Here is a 19,523-nt window from a genome sequence, read left to right as displayed (position 1 = left end):
AATCCATCGTGGAATTATAAGTTATTGATTCTTAAAGGTCTTTTTTTCTTAGAATGAATCAAACAATGCCAATTTGGTGAAATTATTTCAGATCTGTTTCTGACAGAAGGTTTCTTTTTTAACTTTGTAGAATGTAGTGTAAGAATAAGGGGCTTCTGCTTTTGAATCAAGAATAATACCAACTTATTCCACAAATTTCATAAAACCAGCAAACTTTTATTAAAATATGTTGAAATCATCTCACTGGATTAAAAATAATAAATCTTTTGAGACAAATGATGGACAGAAATGACTGTGTGTGCAGTGTAAAGGCTAAATCTACAAAGTTAGTCAGTAATCATTTCAAACGTGGCCCTTTAAAACCTTCCCACAATGCACCGCGGGCGCTGTCAAACTCATTCTTCCGGGTTCGATCACTCCACCTCCACGTGAGCGCTATCTCGCCATAGTAATGTCAACAAACTGTATAACGATGAACGGAGACGGGGACGAGGAGTTCACGGTGTTTGTGGCCCTGCACGCCGGGGCCCTGCAGTCCTCAGGGATACCCCCACTCTACTGGAGGAGCCTCCACCACAAAATCACCAGCGAGGTCAGTCTGCTGCGAGCTGTCCGAGCGCGGTGTCTCACGGGACAGTGCCACAGAGTCACGTTATAGTCCAACAGAGAAATACATAAACATTTTCTCGTCGGTGTTTTCTACCGAACAGACGTAACGTTAGGTTTCTATTAACGCGAGACTATTAACAAGTTGTGATGAATGAAAAACCCCTTTAATTTGAAATAAACGATCGTAGCGTACGTTAACGGACCGGTAACGACTGCTAGTATCGCACGTTAACTCTTCGTCGGCTTATGCCAAACTCGCCTAAAAACAATTATGCTTTTATTTTTCTTCATTGTTTGCAAACGCATACAGTGGATAGAGCATGGCTCAAAAACTGTACCAAACATATATGTTCCTGAGGTAAATTCGGCAAATAATTTTAGGCAGTTTTCAATGAAAATTGAAGTGAGTTCTGTTTCAATCAAATTTCGAGCTTTACAGGTGGTTCACACGCCCACCTTCGTGTATGCATGTTCTGTATGTGAACTGTGACAATAGGAGGGGAAGGAGCTTTGATTTTTTAAACAAGTGCTGCTTATGGTATTTGATTCCGCCGTTATGAAAGGTGTATCTAACAATCTATTAAACACGATAAAGCAGTCTTGTTGGCGCTGTGTGCTAAAGATGACACGCAAGCAAACTTTAAATTCTCAAATTCTCAAATGGAGTCTGGTGATAACATTAGAAAATAGGCTCGTGCTTTGTTCTTTTTATGTGTCATAGATTTATGATGCTGGCGAAGTTTTCGGAATCATGCAGTTCCAAGAAGAAGAAAACGACGAGGAAAATGAACAGACTGAGGAGGAGGAGAAAAAGAAAGACAATCCTGGAGCAGTGATCAGCTGTAAAGTGGTTGTGACCCGGGAGAGCGGGCTGCAAGCCGCAGAGCCGACCAGGTGAGGGCGCCAGAGGCCCAAACAAACCCTTGACAGAAAGACTGAGCAGAATCTTCTGAAAGAGTTCAGTATTATATAAATACAAAAGACATTATGAAATGCATGAACATATTAATACATTGATTAGAATGTATAAATCAAGCAACAATTTGAATAAAAAAAAATTGAAGAAAATATTAAAACTCATTTGTTATTATCATGAAATGTTTCATCATTAACTTTCATCACTGAAAATAATGAGGTTCATGTGATTGGCTGAAAGGTAAAAGGGCAGTTACTACATCACTGGAAAGTGTTGTTGGGTATAATGCTATTAATATAACTCTTATTTTTCTTATTTTTTTCATTAATAATTTTGGAACACTGGAGCTCCATAATTGATATAGATTTTCCTCCTGTGCTGCCTGCAGTGTTTTCCTGGTGGATCACGCCTGGACGTACCGTGTAGATCACGCCCGTCAGCAGCTGGAGCAGGCGCCCGGCCTGCTACCCAGAATGGCCACCCTCATGGGGGTTGACTTCCACGGTGAGGCCCCTGACCCGGATGTGGTGGAGCTGGTGATGGAGCGCATGTGGAAGTACAACCAGACATATCACCTCTCCCAGGGGGTACGTCAGCGTTAAACATGATCTCTCATTCTGACTTGAAGCCATACCTCCTTCTGTTGAGGTGCTGCCATGGTGTGTCCCTAAAGCCCCTTTTGTACATAATAATTCAAAATAATAATAAACTTTATTTATATAGCAACTTCCTTGACAATGTTAGAAGGTAAGGCAGATAAAATGAGAATAATGCCAACGGAAATATGCACAGAGGAAGTCAAAACAATAAAATGAATAAGATCAAATAGAAAACCTGTCACTACAGCAAGCCACAGTCCTAGGGTTAGGGTTAGGGTTAGGGTCTAAAAACCTCCACCATCATTCCTGTACCCAAGACCTCAGCAGTCACAAGCCTGAATGATCCACAGACATTAGTGCTACACACAGCCCTCACCCACCAGGATGCTGTTTGTCGACTACAGCTCGACATTCAACTCAACACAACCCAAACAGACTGATTAACAAACTGCACACTTGAGGTCTAGAAACTCCTGTCTGTCTCTGGATCAAGGACTTTCTAATCAACAGACCCCAGCACACATTACTTTAGAAATACACTGGGGAAGGTAATTGGACCACCTCTACTGTCATTGTCAACGCTGTCGTCTCCCAGGGCTGTGTCCTCGGCCCACTCTATTCTGTTTTCACCTATTACTGCACTTACACCTACAGCTCAGATACCATAATTAAAAATGTAAACAGCCTAAAGACACTGTCTGCATGGTGTAAAGACAACAACCTCAACACAAAAACCCCCAAAAGAAATCATGATTGAGTTCAGAAAAAGCAAAAAAAAAATGTGCATCAACAGGGATGAGGTGGAGTTGGTTGCTAGTTTCGACAAATCTGAGGACCTGACCTGACCAATCAGATGGCCCTTAGGATTTCAAGCCAAGACTATTGGACCTTTAACATTGGCGAGCAGATATGTGTGATCCATGTCTTTGATTTTTTAGAACTGTTTTCTGCGTCCACTTGCACCTCATGACTGTAGACTTTGAAAACATGGCAACACAGTTTAGTGCATCCGCGCTCTTGTTCCTATGGAGGTTGTACACTTGTATGTAAGTCACTTTGGACAAAAGTATCTGCTAAATTTAGCAGATGTAAACACAACAGTGTGGACGTAGTCTCAGCCATCTCTCTGTCCTCATCTTCACTCTTCTCCTCCTTTCTTGTGCAGTCTGCGGAGGAGAAGGTTCCAGTGTGGTACGTCATGGATGAGTTTGGCTCCCAGGTGCAGCACTCTGACCAGCCCAGCTGTGGGATGGCTCCGTTCTTCTACATTCAGGGCCAGCTGGCCTACTCCGTGCTCTGGCCTCTGCGGGACCTGCAAGAAGGAGGTGAAAGCAGACACACACCGCATGGATAGTATAAAACATGATAGTTTCCCAGGAGGATAATCCTCCTGTAGAGCAACTGTCTACATCATTCTAAAACCAGAACACGACAAATGTTGAGGATGACAATTTTGCACTCCTACCAAGTAAAAAGAGAGAAAAAAAGAATTGTTACCACTTAAACTTTGGCTTAAAGGGCATTACTAATCTTAAGGCTGCAGTAGGTATCTTTTTTATAAAAGCAACTTTTTGTAATATTTTCTGAAACTTTCACTTTATCCTGACAGTAGTACATGAGACAGATAATTTGTGAAAGAATCAGGTTCCTGATGGGTTGTAGATAGTTGATTGTTGAGTCAGTATTTGATGACCTGGGAATGAGACTTAACAATCATCTATCTTTCTTGGCTCTGATTGGTTGTTTCCATCCGGATTTTTCCAAATGCCATTAGGAGCTCTAGGAGGAGCCAGAGGAACCAGATTGTTTCACAGATAATCTGTCTCAGGTTCTACTGTCAGGATATAGTGAAGGTTTTAGTAAATATGACTGAAAGTTACTTTTATAAAAAAGATACCTACTGCAGCCTTAAGATTAGTAATGCTAGTAATTAGGTGAATCCCTCCATAATAACCTGTAAATCAAGGAAGCCCTACAATGCCAAATAAATGTGCTACTCAAAACTTAAATGATAGAATAGCATACTTCTCACTCTCCTCCTCTTGTCCTTTTCTCTTCGCTCTTACACTTTTTTCCCCTGCTGGCTCATTCAATCACAAGAAAATATGTCCGTAGTCCATAAGCTAGTTAGCAACACACACACACACACACACACACACACACACACACACATACACACACACGTGTGTGTGTGTGTGTGTGTGTGTGTGTGTTACAGTGGGCCTACAGTATAATATATGTGGGTCTTTCTCCAGGAATAGAACTTTTGCTCCAATGATTGATTTAATGAGGAGTGTACAGAAGCGTACTGCATTCACTTGAACAAAAGATTCTGCTCTGTTTTTCTGAATTAAGGAGACACATCCAGCACACTCTCAATGGCCAGGGCAGTCTCTCTGCCCTCTGAACATATCTAATGATCCAATGAATAATTCCTAATATGTTTTTCTAATTTACTAACATAGTGGGTTAAATAAATTATAATTATTAATAAATAATAATTTATTATTTCAAATCTTTGTTGAGCAAGAGTTTTGTGCAAAAGGAATTGAAGGCCTGTTCCAGATAAAGGCAGCTTGAGTTCAGTGATTGAAGCAAACAAAAGCCTGGCCTATTGATTGAAGTTTATGGTATTTCCACAGATGAAGTAACCCGAGATTATACGTATGGCGAGACAAACTCCCTGGTAAGGCGATGCCGCCTGTTACCGTGGATACTTGCTGATCTAGAACAGGTCAGCAGTGTCACCGCCGAGCCCCCGGACTCATACTATGAGGTGAGGACCATCGCACAACACAGATTACTTCACCTTCTTATAGGAACTTAACTTTATCGGTTCTGATTGGTTGTTTTCGTCCGGGCCTGGTAGAGTTTTCCAAATGCCATTAGGAGCACTTCACAGATTATCTGTCCCATGTACCACTGTCAGGATATAGGGAAAGTTTCAGACAATATTACAAAAAGTTAGGTTTTATAAAAGATACCGACTGCAGCTTTAATTCCTACAGCTAACCAGTATCATGTTCAGTTTCTCACATTTATAACAAACCAAAGTGAGTTACAGTCATTTTTGTAGTGCAGTCTGAATCTCTCAGTATTGTTAACTAGCGGAGCTTGACCTCCCTAATATGGCGACAGTGCAGACGTATAGTGGCAGCATACAGCAGAGGACAAGGCAGAGGTATATAAGTTGCTATTTCTATGGTTAAATACATACAACTGGAATAACATAAATGTTAGAAGTAAATTCATTCTCATCTTGTTATAAATTCTGTTTGCGGTGGTAAACCTGTACAAATAAAAGCACTTCTATGTTCTTTTTAAAATTCATTAAAAATAATACCAAGTGATTGAATAATACCAAGCTGTATGGCGGAAAGTACCAGAAAGGGCTAAAGAACAAGTTCACCTAGCAGCAGTGAAGAACAAGGCGGGGCGGCCTGCCAAGTGCTTTATCAGCAGTTGTGCAGGTGGCTAAGAGGCTACTAGACTCAGGAAATTAATGTGTGGCCCAACATGAGGCCCAAAATGATACAATGTATGACAGCTTGCCAGGAGTAAGGTCATGGCAGGTGCAGCCGCATCAAGGATAGAAAAAAGAAGAAGGGATTCCAGTTAAGTATGGTCTCCAGCTAGAAAAGTTTGGAAACCCCTGCTTTAGTCAGTTAAGCTCAGAATTTGGTAGAATTCATCAGATGCTGTCCTGAGAAAAACTTTTTGAGAAAATTATTTCTCAAAAAGAGTGGGAACCCTGTTTAAGTTTAAGGTAGTATTGACAATTCTGCAGTATTAAGAATAAAATAATGAAACATTGTGATTCCCTAACAAGGTCTCACTGATAAGAGACTTTGGCCTTCACTGTCCTCTGTGTCTCTTTCTGTTAGACCATTTTACGGGAGAATGAGGAGCAGCTTCCTGTAGAAATCCAACCCTACAATGTGCCCAAGGACAAAATCCTCAAGTAAGTGTCTCATCTGAGCAGCTCAGTACTGGAGATCTACAGAGATCAACAGCCGTTGTACAAAATACTGAAGCAACCGATTTTTGTGACGTACACTTTTGAGGTTAAGCCATGTAGAATCAGTGAGTTGGTGCTGATTACCTTTATTAAATGTCTACAGTTGGACAGTTATCATGATGACGATGATGATAATAGGTTGAGAAAATGCTAACATGCTAATTATTTTATGGATATGGTAGGCTCAGAGTTAGAGAATGTCCAGTGAGCAGCAGCTCAGGGAAAAAGCCACCCAGAACCAAATGTAATACCAAGATGTAAAAGCACTAATTGATAAGAGGAATGAATCAGAGATTCGATAACCCTGCTTATATTAACTGTCAAAATAGTGGCACTCTGGACGTAAACGTCAGTCTGTTGGTTCGTCCACTAGTATTGGTCAAGCATAGCAATGTTACCATTATCATGTCTGTGCAGAGTTTCAGAATAATCTGCTGAAAGTGGAAAGTTTCTCTGAGCTCATTGAAAATCAGATTTTAAGGGGTGGGGCCTACCAGCATGATTTGTGACATCACAAATAGTTTGGAAGTCAGTCCTGGTCCAGTATCAACTTGTACAGTGTGATGTAGAAACTTGAAGCCACCAGTGCACATCCACTGAGAATAGTAGGAGACATCTTGTGTCCAGCAGGAAAACTTTTAGAAATCAACAACATTTGCATATTCAGAGATTCTGGAATTTCTAATAAGGTAAAAGGAGGAGATGACTTTGTAAAGACTTCTCTCTCCTGTTGTGCCTGTTGCCTTCAGCATTTGAGTGTTAGTCACATCTTTTCATTGTTTTGTGCTTTATTTTCAGGGTTTACTCTGAAATGTCTCAGGTAACCAACAACCTGACACATCCGCGGTTCCAGATGACAGAGGAAGAGGAGGAGGCTGATATCTTGTGGCGCTATAATCACATCAAAGACTACAGGTCAGCAACAAAGCAACACAAACACAACAAACTACTGGTGGCTCAGTAGAGCTCGTTCATCAGTCAGAGAAAATACAAGGAATGCTGTATCTTCGATGTATCTTAGAGCCTGTTAATACCAGCTGTAAACAGGCTCTTAGTGAGATTACTTTTTTTTTTAAATATGAAGCTTATTATTATTACTCATCATCTCTAATCCTTCTTATATTTGTCATTTAGTTTCACAATTTTACCGCAACATGAGTTAGAACTGTACTCAAGACTGAATGTATGTCATATGGGCATGGGGTTCAAGTGTGAACCTATTGTGACGGAGAACCGTTTTGAAGCCTCAAGTTTGACATTTTGGTCGTCGCCATGACCGTTAGACAGAGCCAGCAGCACTTCCCACCCATAAATGCGACCAAATGCGTTTGTTTGAACACACGATCAAGCTGGAAGTGACCCATACCAGGGATTGAACCGCATATCTCTCTGGTAGTTGTAATTATTTCCACCCACTACCCCCTCCCCTTAGCTTAGTGTGCTCAGAGTGAACCAATCATCGCATATCTTCCAGGAACTGTACAAAGTATACCACTACAGAGCTCTTAATCTTTGACAATATGCAGGCGTTCGAGTTGTGAAAAACATCTGGCTCTCTCCCACAAGCTCAAGGCTGCTGCTCATATTTTCTGCCAGTAAAGTACTGGCAAAGTTCAAAAGATAGGGTAGAACTATCTGAAATAAAATGTCTGTTGGATTACAAACCATACTTAACAATCAAACCAACCAACATAAAGAATTTTACTGAATTTTCTTTCACAAATGCAACTTGCTTCAATAAAGACCATCAATAATCTGTAGGATAGATAACAGATAAAGAACACTGAGCATGGAAAGGAGTTTATTTGTGGAAAACTACAATTATTACCATTCCCAATACAGTTGGGGCATAACATGCAGGAGGTTCGTCTTCTCACCCCAGAGCCATCCCTCTCTGTGTAGGTTGCCCAGAAACCAATAGGAGTCACTAGTGCATTTAAAGGACATGATCCCTGACCAGCTTCCCACCCATAAATGCGACCAAATGTCTTTGTACGAACCATCGACCTGTAAAAGATTGACGTTGCGTCTAGTTTCAAATAACTAATCAAAACCAAACATGACCACTAGAACTACCTAAATTGACAGAAACCATCTTTGGGAAAAATGTATTCGATGTGTTTGTAGTACAGTTTGTCACATCGGCTAACATTGAGGCAGCAGGCTTTATGACCTTTACTGCAGTCAACCACCAGAGCCTTCCCCCATACCTCTCTGGTGGTTCTAGTTATTTTCACCCACTACCCCCTCCTCTTAGCTTGGTGTGCTCAGTGTAAACCAATTATCACATATCTTCATAAGATAAGTTTTAAGATACTTTGGTGGCCTAAATGTGATGAAGAACTACTATTGGTAACCACTTTCTATTAACAGTAATGTGCACTAGGGCCGTCAATACCTTTTTAGTTGTTGACCAAAATAACCCAATCAACATTTTAATATGGGGCCTCATGAATATTGACTCACTTCTGTAGCCAGCCTCAAGTGGTTGTTGAAGGTACTGCAGTTTTTGTTACTTCCATGGTTGCTTAATTTGCCAGCCACAGAGGTTACCATTTGGATAAACTCTGGCAAACTTTCAAACCTATGGATGTATTACTCATATTGGACATCCTGGACTGCATTTAATCTTAATATTAAATCTTTGTTTTAAGTCACGCTAACTCCAACTCCTAACTCCTGGACTTTCATATAAGAAACGACTTCTTCTCTGACAGGAAGCTGAGCGAGGAGAGACCTCATGTGATGCTCAACCAGTTTCCCTGTGAGAGCATCGTCACTGTGAAGGACTGCCTGGCTGCCGTGGCCCGCAGAATGAAAGGCGGACCAGCACCTGATTGGCTACCAGAAACCTTCAACCTCCAAACAGAACTGCCACAGTTTATCAAGCATTATCAGCTGAGACAACAAAGGTTGGAATCTTACAGTAGTATCACTGAATATGATACTGAATAGTACTCTGATACAACCAAATTCTATATATATATATATATGTTCCTTTTGTACAAGCTGCTACCAGCAGAAGATGCTGAGGAAAGGCCTCAGACTCAGAATGGTCCCTGTAAGTTGATGTTAGGCTGGCCAAGATGTCCCGCTGTGTGTTTCAGGGGAGAGGATAACCACTGGATCTGTAAGCCCTGGAACTTGGCCCGTGGACTGGACACACACATTACCAACAACCTGGACTACATAATCAGACAAAGAGAGAGTACACCAAAGGTACCACCACCAATACAGACACCATCAAACCAACTTGCCTAAGTGTTACATAGTCAACTAACAAAAGCATCACAAAGGCGTCTTTTGTTCTTTTAGGCCTTCAGTTCACTAAACCAAATCTTAGTAAGTTATTCAAAAGTACTTACAGCTTAGGGCTTGTCATATGAAACCAATAAATGAATGAAATAACCTCTGCACACCTAACCAATCACTGCATAAAGTTGGATAGGTTTTGTCCTGGATGTTTTCAGCAGGGCCAACGAGTTTCTAACCTTGGCTATAAAACAGTTGGGATATCAGTACCTGCTCCTAATAATTCTTTTCATGCAAAAATGCTGGTATCAGGTCCATTAGTTGTCTCCCATCTCCAAGTGCAATATATGTATAGTCACATTGTATGTTAGTCAATGTAAGACAAACTGCAGTTAACTAACTAATCTGTATCAATCGTTGGCTAGTGAGCTAGCATTTAGCTAATTTAACATGTGACTATGCTTTTATCTCTTTTTTTTTTAAAGTTTTTTTTTTGGCTTTTATTGCCTTTATTTGATAAAACAGCTGAAGACAGACGGGAAAGGGGGGCAGAGAGAGGGGATGACACGCAGCAAAGGGCCACAGGTCAGGTTCGAACCCTGGGCCGCTGCAGCAAGGACTCAACCTCGGTACATGGGTCACCAGCTCTACCCACTGAGCTAACCAGGCGCCCTATATGCTTTTATCTTTTAACCATCTTCTATCCATGTTTGTCTTTCCAACACATATGAGCCTAGCACATAGCATATCTCAGCACAGGAAAGGAGGAAGTTGACCGAGCACAGAGCAGGAAGGGTCGGGACTTAGGAAGGGTCAATTGTATTACTTGCTATAATGGCAACATTTGCATTATGCACTGATTCAGACATACAGATGTATTGTTTTGTCGCCTCTAACTGTGTGTGTGCTTGTGTCTTTTTTGTAGGTGGTGTGTAAGTACCTTGAAGATCCAGTGCTGTTCCAAAGAGAGGAGGTGGGAATGGTGAAGTTTGACATTCGCTACATGCTGATGTTGCGCTCTGTGAATCCTCTGCGTCTCTATGCCTACAACGTCTTCTGGTTGCGCTTTGCTAATAGGTGCATCATACATACATACACAAACATACATATGTTAATAAGTATGGGTCGTCATAGCCAGTTTAAAGTTGGTCAAATACACAGATTTATTGATTTCAGTGGCCACCAAGTCTGGATAGATTGTCTCTTTCTGACACTGCCATTCAAAGTTTGTTTTGTCATTGTCCTGGATCTGTGGTTTGAGAAGGACAGTAAAAATCAAAACTCACAGCCACTACTTTGAGGCTGTAATGCTTGTTCTAAATAAACAAGCCATGTTATAGTTATAACAGAGTATTGTGCAAATTAAAACTTGGACTCGATGGTGGTACTTGAGGAAAAGTTGGGGGATGACCCAAGTCATAAAGATAACCTCTGAGACCCATGCCACTAGTGTGACTATAAACTCTACAGGTGTCAAGAAATGTACACTTTACACTTAACTTGGCATGTCCTCATTTTGTTTGCAATCTTAAGGTCGAACGCAGCATGGTATTAGTGTCTTTAACTTAATTGGTAATGATAATAAAATATTTATTTTAAAACAGAGAATGAAATCTTTCCTGGTGCCTGGATCTGATTTTCTTTCTTCTGTCTAGACCTTTCTCCTTGGACCATTTTGATGATTACCAAAAGCACTTCACCGTCATGAACTATGCAGAAGGCGTGGAGCTTAAACAGGTACTTGTTCATTGTAGTTTTCCCTCTTTATCCTAGCACTACCTAATTGTAAAAGCTGTTTGTGAACAAGAACATGGTCACTATGGCCTGATGTACTAATATCAGAGCAACCTGGTCTGGCCAAGACCGGGCAACCACAACATGCTGTGGTTTGACCCTGACTGGGGACCTTTTGTTGCACTTTCTCTCCCTGTGTTTCCTGTGTCTCTAACTGCTAACTATCAAATAAAGGCCAGCATGCCAAAAAGTAATCTGTAAAAACACAAGGGTTGGGGTAAGTGCATGCTAACAAAGCTTGGATAAGTCAGATGCAGTGGTTGAAGTATTGTAACAGAGGCTGAATCTCTGTCTCTAGGTGCACTACGATGAGTTCATCCCCATGTTTGAAGAACAGTACCCACAGTGTCCGTGGAAGGAGGTGGAAGTAAGTGGGAATTTTTAGCCCGTTTCAACTTTTTCAGGAACTTCTTAAAATAAGGAACTAGACCTACATTTTGACCACAAGAATATATCCAATTTTATTGCCTGAGCTGCACCTCCTGCCTTTTAACTAAACCAGACTGATAATCATCAAAAAAATTTATTGGTTGGCCCTTTCTTCCTCCTCCTACCTCTCACAGGCAGAGTTGTTTAAAGCATTCCGGGAACTCTTCCAGGCAGCTTCGTCTCGACCAGCTCCTTATGGTGTTTGTCCCTACCCATCATCCCGGGCAATCTATGCTGTAGACCTCATGTTGAAGTGGAGTACAGGGCAAAATGGTGAGCATTTGTTCTATACTGAATTCAGTTGCAGGGTTAACAAACATCTACTACTACTTTGAGCCTCAGTTCTGAAGAGGTTTCCACTTATAAAAGGTTGTAGGTCTTTTTCCATTGGTCAGTTTCACTCTTTTTTTTTTTTTTTTTTTTAAGTTATTTTCTTGGCCTTTTCATGCCTTTATTAGATAGGGACAGCCAAAGGAAAGGTGGGCAGAGAGAGAGGGGATGACACGCAGCTGAAGCAACTCTGTATATGGGTCGCCAGCTCTACCAACTGAGCTAACTGGGCACCTGGCCAGTTTTACTCTTGGGAGGACTTTTAAAGCAGTACTTGCACAATAACCCAAACAAACTAAGTGATCGAGGCAGCAACTAAAAAAATACAGTTTTTGTCAATGGAGTCTGGTAACTTTGAACATAGCAATATAACGACCGCTGGTTAAACAGAAAGGATCTTACTCTTAAACAAAAAGGTTTATCTCTGCAGGGATCCTTTCCATAATGTTATTAGACACTTACAATCACAATTGGAGCCTGTCAGTGGCAAAAACAAGCACTGTTAGTGAACATACTTTGACTGTGCACAATTGCCCCAAAAGGATTTTACAGGCCGGTTTGCGGCTGCTGGCTGCAGTGCTCTCGCTCAATACTGGACAATTTGTTGTCCACATTAGTCGTTTATATACACACACACACACACACACACACTCACACACACACAACACGTCGGAAAATATCGTCCAGGTTATAAGTTCATAAGTTTCAGTCACATAGAATAAAGCACCACTGTGTATCTAGCTAGTGGTGTAGTTTCTGATTGATACTACGGTTGACATGAAAAAGACCCTATCCAGAGCCAGTGTTTGTTTGTTCGTTCTGGGCTACTGTAGAAACATGGCAGTTCCACATTGCCCTCCCTCTGTAGATAAAATGGGTCTTTCTGAGTCTTTTACAACACTTGTTTCTGTAATACATTTTGTGTGCTTTCTGATCCTGGGTCAGGTGAGCGGGTCATGCAGCCTCAGATCCTGGAGTTGAACTTCAGCCCAGACTGCGCCCGGGCCTGCCTCTACCACCCCTCTTTCTACAATCACATGTTCCAGACGCTGTTCCTGGATCAGCCTGAGCACTGCCCGGTCACACAGATTGCATGAATCAACTCAACAGCAGAGGGGAGTGTCTGCAGTCATATTTTTCCCTCAATACTTTTCCATCTCCTTTCACACTTCCTCTTTGTAACTGTCCCTCTGTTGGTTTGTCAGTTTCTCGTTTAACCGTCTACTTTCCAAATGATTTTAAGATCCTCTGTAGCTCAGTTTGTCATAAACCCAGTTGCCTTTTTCATTTCAATGCAATGATTACAAAGTTGTTTGCAATACTGCTTGTGTTATAAACCCGGTGATTAAAACCAGAACGCTATTGTACAAATGAGAAGCAATAAAAACAATGTTGGATCAACTCTAGTTGTATCATAAATGATTCTGGGACAAATAACTCTTCTTCCTGTTCATTTACCTCTTCTCACCTGCCACCTTCCTGTTAGTTCTGTCTTGCCTTTTTGTTTCACATGTCTCCTCCTCAAGAAAGTCCAAGAGTGTGTGGACCCCCAGAAGTCCTCGTGGCACAGAGAGTGGGCATAGTGTTAGCTGCAGTAGTTGGAGAGGAAATGAAGAGGGTGAAGGTGAAAGAGAGAACATTCAGACCGACACAGAACAGCATGTGCTTGCTTGGAAATAGGAAAGTGTAAGTGAGCAGTTATCTACAAATAAGGACATATGTTTCTGTATGGTTGGAAATAGGCTTTCCATTATTGCCTAAAAATGGATAGTGACAGCGGAAGAGTGAGAGAGATAGCCATAGGTTTGAGCATTTGCCATAGGTCGGACTCAAACCTATGGCTGCATCCACTGCAGCAAGGACTCACCACAAGCTGCGATTTGAAACATATTTATAATGCACAAACAATCACAGTTTGTTAAAACACACACACACACACACACAAAACCTAAATAAATAACTAACATCAGAAGGTTAATTATACAGGGAAAGAAAAGAAATTAAGATTAATTTTGGTGACAAACTTCTTTATACCCATCTAAAGAGACTACTGACATGCATTTCTTTCTTTTTTTTATTGAGCACTGATAGTACAGAAAATGTACATAGATACAACATTCACAAAAAGAACTTTGGACCAATGCTCACATCATTATTTTATTTTCTCTAACTGTATGAACTGCATTATGTTATTAAACCACAGAGACACACTTGGTGGATTTTTGGATTTCCAATGTAATAAAATTCTTCTGCGTGCAAGCAGTGTTGTAAAAGCAATGATGTTTTTATATCTTTTCCTTATTGTAGAATATCTTCTGTCTGTAGTACCAAATATGGCCATTACTGTGTTGGGTTGTAGGTCAATATCAAGAGCCTCTGACAATGTTTTAAAGATTGCAGACCAATAGGATGCTAGGGCTGAGCACGACCTATGGGTTAAGCCGGCAGGAGTGTTTCGACACCTGTCTCAGCTTGCATCTGTGTTAGGGTATATTTTAGTAAGTCTGGCTTTGGAGTAGTGGATGCGATGTAAGATCTTAAATTGTATTATACTTAATTTGGCACATGAAGTGCTGTCATTCACTTTTAGTAGAGCGTTGTCCCAAATGTCTTCTTCCAAATCCTCTCCCAGCTCATCCACCCAGTCTGCCTTGATCTTTTCAAGAGTTGTATTTTTAAAAGAAGATGATTCTTGAAATAAGTCCTTTAAAGCTGAAAGTAGTTTCTAACAGAGCATCTAAACCAGAAAGTGATGGTATATATGGAAAGTTGGGATCATGATGCTGAAGGAAGTGGCGGACTTGGAAATATCAAAACAGGCTAGACCGAGGGAGGCCAAATTTATGTGATAAGTCATCAAAGCTAGTGAAAATACTGTTTATATACATATCTTTAAATTTATAAATGTCTTATCTTTGCCGAGAGTAATTTCTGAGTCTAATCTAGCTGGGAGGAAAAGATGATTATTGTGTATGGGACTTAGATGGAGAAGATTATTAAACCCGAAGCTCATCTAAGTTGAAACCATATTTTGAGGGTATTTATGACTACTGGATTGTTGGTGTATTGAGAGATAGAGATGGGAAGGCTGGAGGTGACCAGGGCTCTAAGAGAAGTTGAAGTGCAAGATGCAAATTCAAAATGGCACATGTCTGTATCAGGAGTGTGGAGCCAGTGCAGGATTTTTGAACATTTGAGGCCCAATAATAATGACTAAGCCACCCTGCATTTTAGGCCTCTGTAACAGTTCTAGCTGTATTCTAGGTTTCTTCCCGTCCCATATAAATGAAATGACCATATCAATAGATTTTAAGAAAGATTTAGGGAGATAAAGTGGAATACACTGAAACAGATAGAGAAATTTGGGGAGTGTGGTAGAAGTTTGACCGAATAAAGGAAAACCAAACTTTCTTTTTTTTGTCTTACATTATATAGAGGTGGTTATTGTATTCATTAGTTCATGTACAGTTCATCAGACATGTGTAGGCTGGGCTATATTTCAACCTATCATCTATCACATAAAGAAATGTGGTTATTGTATTAAGACAGCCATCTCATTCATAGTACAGTGGAAATGGCCTTCTATAGAACGGTATAACGCAAAGAATCACAGTTTATACAAAGGTATTTACTAAATGATAATTTTTCCTCTACAGGGAGCACATTCATTTTTATACAGTTCACCTTTCCTGCTAAAGATCGGTGAAGTGTCTTCCATTTCTTCAGGTCTGATTTGACTACTCAAATAGCAGACAGAAGTTTACCTGCTAAAGCTTCTGCATGTCTCTTGTAATGTTAATGCCCAAATATTTAAAGCCATTCCTAGACATTTGGAACAGTAGAGCGTTGTCTTGATATTTGTAAATGAATGACGCCCCAAAATAAAACCAGTCTGGTCAGCAGAGATCATGTCATGCATTGTGGCTTCTAAGCGTAAGGCAAGGGCCTTGGCCAAGATCTTCACGTCACAGTTTAGGTGGGAGATGGGTCGATATAAGCTGCATTCTGTGTTATCTTTACCTGGCTTAAGCAATGGGGTAATTGATGCTTCCGTCTGTCGTGTATCAAAATGATCTTTAGGACATAAGACAAACAACTTCTCTCAGTTAAGAAGTTTATTAGAATTGTATAATTAAAATAATACTTGGCCAAGGATCTTGTTGGATTGAGAAGCCACAGTCAGCGGAGTGCTGTTACTCTGTCTTTTCTCGCCCCAAAAAGAGTTATGATCAAAGGTTACAAGAGGTTATATAATTTTTACATTAAGCAATGTGATTGGTGGACTATATGATGGGACGCAACCATGGTTTAGACTTGGCGCTCCTTGTTGGTGCTCAGACTGGTTCCAGTCTCTTGGCACACGACCCAACCAATTCCGAGAGACAGCCCCTAAAGGAAAATTAATTATTCCACCCTGCTCTCCCTAACATACAAAATCATTTATGAAACAAAAGAGCTACAGTCAGATCTGGGTGCCTTCAACCTTGGAGATAACCACTCTGCCTCCCCCGGCCAGGTGTTTGCAGCTAGAGTAGCTCAGGCCGAGATGAGACTGTGTCTCTGTGCTTCTTCTCTTTGTGTACTAGCTTTAAAGAAATGCAGGCTTTCACATCTATGTGTATAAAAATAAATTTAAACAACTAATACCTAACAAGTCCATGTCTGTGGAAGGGATCCATGGGACAAAGAGTCATTAAACATATCAAGTAAAATTGTAGATAATTTTAATAGAGAACTTTTTATAGAACTCTATAGGGTACCCATCAGGGCCAGGCGTCTTGCCATTCTGCATTGCCTTAATCGCATTAATGATTTATATACATTTTAGTGGGGGCTCAGTCTCAGTCCTATGTCTTGCTTTTATAGAAAGAGCTTGGAGATTATTGAAAAAATGTTCCATGTCAAAGCTGTTAGTTATCTCTGACGTATACAGATTTGAATAAAATGAGGTGAATGTTTCGTTAATTTCTTCTGGGTCAATAGTTAGTTCACCATCATCTTTACGTATTTGTAGAATCTGTTGAGACACGGCGCGGCACTTGAGTTGTTGTGCTAATAGCCATCCAGCTTTGTCGCCATGCTCATAGACATACCCCCGTGATTTTAATAGGAGACGTTCTGTCTTTTCAGTGGATGACAAATTGTATTGCGTTTGGAGGTCCAGCTTCTTTTTATATAATTCAGGGGAGGGAGAGGTAGAGTACTGAAAATCCACCATAGCTATTGCTTTAATGAGCTCTGCTTGTTTTATTGTTTTCATCTTATTTGTTTTAGCAGAATACGATATAATCTCACCCGATTACCGCTTTTAATGTCTCCCATAAAAGAGAAGGGAAGTGTCATCTTTTTTGTTGGAATCTATAAAGTGAAGATATGTTATGTTTTATATCCGTCATGTGACCAATGATTAAAACAGATATGCTTGATTAAGTTGATTAAAGTTGCATTAGCAAATAAGGATGATTGAGCACCATGTAATAAATAGAAGGCTGGTACATTGCATGAACTCTGTACCGAGAAACAGGATGGACAAACAGCAAACTCTCAGCATTGAGTTAGGGTCACGCTAACCGCAGCTTCTTCCTGCAGCCGAAAAACAGGATCTTGAGATATAGGGAGCGCCACACAATCGAGTTGTCAGTTATGTGCGAAGGATAAATAGTATTAATCACTCTGTTGCACTGCAAAGGTTAAGATAGGGTTAATCACTCTGTTGCAAAGAACAGGTATATTGTCTATTGGTATGTGAAGTTTCAGGTAACACCCGGAGGCGTCAGCATGACATTGGAGTCAAATACTACGAGGAGGGAAGGCGCCTACAGCTGAGGGGAAGAAGTACATCTCACTGATGTACTATAACACACTGGGTCAGGGAGAGTTAGAGAGTCAGACTTTGTGAACTGCTTGTCAGGGATACTATAGTCTGGACCCAGAGCTCTGTAAACTTGGCATACTCTACTGGTGTCAAGAATAAAGCTGATTATTGAGTAAACTAAATCTTCTCCTATCGCTTCATTAAAGAACACGCGAGGCAAGGGGCTAAGTGAGAAGCCCCTCCTCAACAAAAGTCATCTATTTTTTGGGATATCATTTCATAAAAAGTCTCATCAGCCAGAAGATTTCTGTCTAATTTCCAAGAGGGCCCTTCTAATTTGCAAGAAGGAAATGCAAGGTCTAATATTACAGGGGCATGATCTGATTCAGCTATAGTTGAGTATTTAGCGTTTGTGACAAAGAGGAGAAGAGTATGGTCAAAATAATCTATCCTACTATACGAGTGATGTACAGAGGAAAAAAAAGAAAAGGACTTGCTTTGTGAAAATAAAGAACGCCAGGGGTCAAGACTTCCTGTCTGGTCGATAAAGGCTGATAATATCTTTTTAGACAGATTTGTAGATTTAGAATTGGAACGGTCTAATACTGGATTTATTACACAGTTTAAATCGCCACCAAATATCAATTGTTGTGAGCTCAAATCTGGATTAAATTATTTTCCCCATAAATGTATCATCATCCCAATTTGGGGCATAGATATTAATCATAACCACAGGCTTATGGTAGAGAAGCCCAGAAACCATTACAAATTGTCCTTGTGGGTCTGAGGTGACAGTGGTCGCACTAAACTGGACTCTTTTATGAATCATTATGGCTGTTCCACAAGTTTTAGAGTTAATATTGGAATGGAATACATTCCCCATCCTTTTTTTAGTCTGACTTGATCTTTAACCAGTAGGTGGGTTTCCTGTAGAAATGCAACATCACATTTTAAGTATTTTAGAAGATCAAACATTCTGGCAATACATTCTCTTGACATTCCTGCCCAGGAAGGCTCCCAGTGATTATGATATGTTAAAATAAAAATAAAACTAAGATGGTTGATCAATACAATAACTGTAGAACAAACGAGCATAAATGAAAACAAGTATAACATAAATATTAAAGGCAACATAAGTTGTCTGTACAGTAGAAGAGTTCCAGATATGTACTTGTATACAGCATACTGACTCCCGGTTTGCCAGACATGCCTGTAAAGAAGACAACTGTCCCCAGTGGCACTTGACAACGGACGAGCCACGCTCTGAGAAGAGCCCACACTGAGGACTGAATGTGCCAGAGTTGGAGCTATTACATCCAACCAATAAAATCTAGCAAATATGTGGGGCCCAGCTATCAGCTGCACATACCTCTTCAATGGAAATCCCTTTAAAGAGAGGCCACAAGGTCACTAGACCCCTGGTGGAATGTGCACAGAGACAAGCAGGAGGCTGTAGACCCTTGCTGTCATAAGCGAGAGAAATAACCCCTACTATCCAGTGGGAAAGACGCTGTTTGGACACAGGCTTTCCCACATGAGGTTTTGCCCAAGACACAAATAACTGGTTACCCTGTCTGAAACCCTGGGTCTGGTCAAAATAAATTTGTACTGCATGAACCTGACACAAAGTATGCAAAAGACGGTGCTCCTCAGAGTAGAAAGGCGGGGGATAAAAAGCAACCATTTCTACACTGTGTTTAAAAAAAAAAATACTGTTTTTGTTCTTTTTTCCCCTAAATAGTCTATATAATTGGCAGTCAA

The 19,523-nt window shown here is 40.6% G+C and overlaps 1 protein-coding gene and 1 long non-coding RNA gene across 2 annotated transcripts in view; one reads left to right on the top strand and one right to left on the bottom strand.

Moving 5' to 3' along the window:
* The first annotated feature begins 394 nt into the window (after positions 1–394).
* On the top strand, positions 395–13,349 carry ttll12 (tubulin tyrosine ligase-like family, member 12). The gene is made up of 14 exons (XM_051391700.1): positions 395–592; positions 1,331–1,503; positions 1,914–2,112; positions 3,290–3,449; positions 4,767–4,900; positions 6,009–6,085; positions 6,941–7,057; positions 8,860–9,054; positions 9,250–9,361; positions 10,320–10,471; positions 11,050–11,131; positions 11,487–11,555; positions 11,752–11,890; positions 12,893–13,349. Exons 1-14 carry the CDS (start codon positions 452–454, stop codon positions 13,042–13,044), a joined length of 1,902 nt encoding a protein of 633 aa, XP_051247660.1. The 5' UTR covers positions 395–451; the 3' UTR covers positions 13,045–13,349.
* Positions 12,865–19,523, bottom strand: part of LOC127358565 (uncharacterized) — a 31,043-nt gene continuing 24,384 nt past the window's right edge. The window contains exon 6 of the long non-coding RNA XR_007882475.1: positions 12,865–13,536. This is a non-coding gene — a long non-coding RNA (uncharacterized LOC127358565). The remainder of the gene's footprint in view (positions 13,537–19,523) is intronic.

The sequence above is a fragment of the Dicentrarchus labrax genome, unplaced genomic scaffold (assembly GCF_905237075.1).
Source record: "Dicentrarchus labrax unplaced genomic scaffold, dlabrax2021, whole genome shotgun sequence".
In the NCBI taxonomy this organism is placed as follows: domain Eukaryota; kingdom Metazoa; phylum Chordata; class Actinopteri; family Moronidae; genus Dicentrarchus; species Dicentrarchus labrax.
This window is presented reverse-complemented; position numbering and strand designations above follow the sequence as displayed.